General features: G+C 49.8%; 2 protein-coding genes across 2 annotated transcripts; one reads left to right on the forward strand and one right to left on the reverse strand.

Moving 5' to 3' along the window:
- Nucleotides 1-210: 210 nt before the first annotated feature.
- Nucleotides 211-1,783, reverse strand: VFPPC_12457 (1,3-beta-glucanosyltransferase gel1; the record flags this gene model as incomplete). Its single annotated transcript, XM_018290328.1, has 3 exons — nucleotides 211-799; nucleotides 859-1,519; nucleotides 1,657-1,783. The coding sequence occupies 3 exons, from the start codon at nucleotides 1,781-1,783 to the stop codon at nucleotides 211-213; spliced, it is 1,377 nt and encodes a 458-aa protein (XP_018135614.1).
- A 1,357-nt stretch (nucleotides 1,784-3,140) lies between these two features.
- Nucleotides 3,141-3,644, forward strand: VFPPC_15025 (DNase1 protein; the record flags this gene model as incomplete). The annotated part of the gene is made up of 1 exon (XM_018292785.1): nucleotides 3,141-3,644. The coding sequence occupies one exon, from the start codon at nucleotides 3,141-3,143 to the stop codon at nucleotides 3,642-3,644; it is 504 nt and encodes a 167-aa protein (XP_018135615.1).
- Between the last annotated feature and the right edge of the window lie 315 nt (nucleotides 3,645-3,959).

Below are 3,959 nucleotides of genomic sequence, written 5' to 3' on the forward strand. Positions count from 1 at the left end.
TTTATCATGTTTATCATGTTTATCATGTTTATCATGTTTATCATGTTTATTTATGGCAACCTCCATATCGTATTGGTACAATATGGAGGCGGCGCATATTATATCGTATGTACTGCAGTATATTGTTTTATTGCCATATTATTAGCAACACTGTCCGTGCGAAAGACACTAATTCTACCAAACTCAACATCGCCATTATTCAGACGGTATTTACAGAAGCAAGGCGCCAAACAGCGTGAATAAAACATTGAAGCCAGTGACGATGTATGGGGCCTTATCAACAGGGCCGAGAGTCGAGACACCAGCGTTGTCAGACGACTTAGTGCCACCGCTGCCAGTGGGAGAGGCCTGGCCACCAGTGACGCTAGCGGTAGCGGTACCGCTGTCACCAGCATTCTGGGAACCATCGCCGTCAAGACCGAAACCAGGACCCTTACCTGCACCGCTCTTCATGTACTTCTGAGCCTGATCGGGGATCTGTGGGACGAGGCTGGGGTTGACTTGCCAGCCAGAATCGGAGGTAGGGCAGCTGACAGAGTGTGTGGTCGTAGCAGCACCGCCTAAGCCAGTGGGAGCAGGGTTGTTCTTCAGAGCAGACTTGAAAGCGGCATATTCGTCCATCTTGTCAACAGTGCCTCTGACTCCACCCTTGAGCGTCACAATACCATACTTGTTATCCTCGTACGAGTACTCGTACATCAGACCACCGGAGTAGACACCAGTCATCTCACTGTTCATCAAGGCTCCGATCTCCTCAAACTTGCGGGGGCGGTTGATAATACATCCGTACTCGGACAAGCTGCCAAATGACATCAGTTTATCATGGACTCCGAAGAAAGATGGAAATAGACAGCTTACAAGATAGCAATGCCGTAGTCAGTGAAGTTCTTAACCTTTTGGTCCCAGCCAGCCTGCTTGAAGTTCGAGTTGCACCACGAGTAGTCGTTGAAAGCGAAGAAGTCGGATCGCATGTCATCGGAGCCGCAGTTCATATACAGAGCGGTCTGCATTCGGTTCGAAGAGACATCGGCGGCGGAGTATCCAACGGGAACCTTGCGGAGACCGCGGGAGTTCATGTAGTTCTTCATGTCACGAGTAACAGCTTTGACATAGGGAGCTGCTTTGTTCGTATCCGTGTCGTCGTTGATGACCTCGTTGCCGGAGAAGAAGGCGAGAGTGTTGGGATAGGCAGCAAACATCTCGACAGTGGCGAAGACACTCTGGAGGTACTTGGCGTTGTATGAAGGACCTGGCTTGCTACGGTTGATGGAGAACTTGGGGTTGTTCACATCAAGAACGAGGTAAATGCCGGCATCCTGGAGGGCCCGCATGCACTTGTCGTGGTTCAGGGAGTTGTCGACTGCGTAAACGCGGATGGTATTGACGCCGAGGTCCTTGAAGTTGGGGATGTCGCGAAGACAGACATCAGTGTCGCCGAGAGGGTCCTCGTTGGCGGAAGAGCCGCCGGGCTGATAGTCAATGCCACGGATGTAGAATCGCTCATTGCCCTTCCAGAAGGCTGTAGTTCCAGTCAGCAGAGTTCATTGAGAAGTGAGATAAGATGGTAATGGACGATAAGACCAGTAACCCGCTCAATATAGCACGTCCATGTCAAGTGCGCCTGCAATAAAGAAAGGGAATCGGAAGCAGTCTTACCGTTGCCAGAAACTGTGATCGTAGGGAAGCTGGCACGCTTGGTGGGAGGTTCCTTTTCAGTGGGAGTAGGGGAGGCCGTGACCGCGCCAACGACAGCCAGGACCGAAGCAAAATTGAAGCCTTTCATGATGTATCGATATCTGGTGGTAAGACAAATGCGCGTGATAGCTGTGGTGGTTAAATCGAATGAAATGGTAAATAAATACTCGAGTGGAGGTCAGCTAGCAACAAGAACAAAGCAAGGCTCAAATAATTAACGGCCGGGCTTCAAATTAGAAACAAATTAAGCAAAACGTCCAATATCGACCGAGTTGGATTAATGGCAGTAAAGAGAAAGCCGCACGAAGAAGTAGCGAGCGAGATTTTGATAGAAGAGAAACAAGGAATTCCTACGGAGTGGGACATGACAGGGGAGGGAGGGGAGGAAGGGCCTTCATAGCCAGCGACGCTACAACTAACTTGGGAGTTGGACACAGGGTCCCGAAACGGGAGGGTCGTTGAGCTCCAGGAATAATAGAGCACTAGCAGCATCTTTCAGTAGGAGGGCCACGCGTCTCGATATTTTGACTTGTTTCAGCACCCTGACAAAGGTTGCGCGCTCGGGAGCTACGTCTGACAAATTGATGTCAGGATAAATTTCATTTATATTGGCACCACACTCCCTTGTGCTAGTTCAAATCCCTGTCACCGCTTGTCAATACTCAGGTAAATACGGGTGACTAATAGATGGCCGACTGGGATCCGTCGTCGTAAATACGAAGTTATAAAGGCTGGTACAGTACCTCGCCGTGTGGTTATGACGAAAGCCCCTCGGAGGGGGGCCGAGAAAAGGCTCCCCCCCCCCCCCCAAACACTAAGGCTCAAATGATAGACAATAGACAAGCAACTGGTCTGTGTGCTAACCTAGCAATCGCCTACGATGCGGAAAACCAACGTGGCGATCCTTTGGCCATTGTTTGGGTCATTTAACTTTTCCTGACCCCAAGTTACACACAGTGGACAGAATTATCCACGATACAGTGCATGTCACTTAGGGAGTATCCATATGCAGCGGACTCATGCCGTCGACCCCCAGGTTCTCGAATTCGGCCTTGCTCTGCGTGGACCCACGAAATCCCACGGTAGACTCATAAAATGAACAAGTCTTTGAGAAAGTCTGTCTGTGCTACACCTGGTGTATTTTGCGGGACGGTGAGATGTATAAATCTAGCTTCCAGCCCCCGTTAGACCTCCCATCATTATTGTAGCTATTCGCCAATTCACTATCATTTATTCCTTGTTGTTGTGTTTTGTCTTCGGGTTCACATTCATTCTTGACACTCATCATTTTCATAGCTACATTCCTTCTTGAAAACAAACCATACATTGACTAGGCTTCGTGTTTAACCAGCACTTCAGCCCCTCGAACGTACATCTCTGAGGCTAGTTCTGGAGACCAACAACAGTCGTTTTTACACAACTACAAGACAACAAAGCCAGTCAAAATGCATTTCGCTACTTCGGCTCTAGCCTTCGTTGCCTCTGGTGCTGCTGCCAGCGCCGCCAGCGTCACCTTCTGGACTCTCGACCATGCCACCCGCACTGTCTACTTCACCCCCAGCTTTGGTTCCTCTAAGCTCGACTCCGTCGTCGTCAGCAACGCGGAGAAGAAGGTTGTCCATTTCCCCGACAACTGGACGGGCAATTTCTACGCCGTGCAAGAGGGCCAAAACAACGTTCCTGGTATGCTTGGCGAAGTCAACTTCAACGCTTGGAACGGCCTGACCTACTTCGATGTCTCCGCTATCGTTAACCCCAGCGACCACAACAACGTCAAGCAGATGTGGCCTGCCAGTGCCGAGTCCCCAATGTCTGGCTGCGAGGTCTTCCCTTGCAACAACGCCTACTACCTTCCCAATGACGTCCAGACCAAGGCCACTAAGGAGACCCACATCATCACCAGTCTTGGCTCTGGTTCCACCGGCCTGAAATTCGCTGAGGCGCATTAAACGGATTTCTTATAAGCAATTGATATGCTGATCCAACTACTTTGCTCCGGGGTCGCTCGTAGTGGTCGCTGTTGTTGAATAACGCTGCCTCTGTCGACTGTAAAGCAAACTTGGAGTCAGGGTTGAAAGCCACTCCACTCAATCCACGCGGTGGGTCCACTCGTGGATTTTGTCAGAAATACGATGGCACTACAGTATCACGGAGAGAGGTCTATATTTAAAATGGAATTAAGTTGATTATTCTTGTTGTGTCTCTGTGTCTGCTTGTCTAGCCTCAAGAGTTAAGATCCTTTGTCACACAATTGTCGTGTTCAC

The sequence above is a fragment of the Pochonia chlamydosporia genome (genome assembly GCF_001653235.2).
Source record: "Pochonia chlamydosporia 170 chromosome Unknown PCv3seq00026, whole genome shotgun sequence".
NCBI lineage: Eukaryota > Fungi > Ascomycota > Sordariomycetes > Hypocreales > Clavicipitaceae > Pochonia > Pochonia chlamydosporia.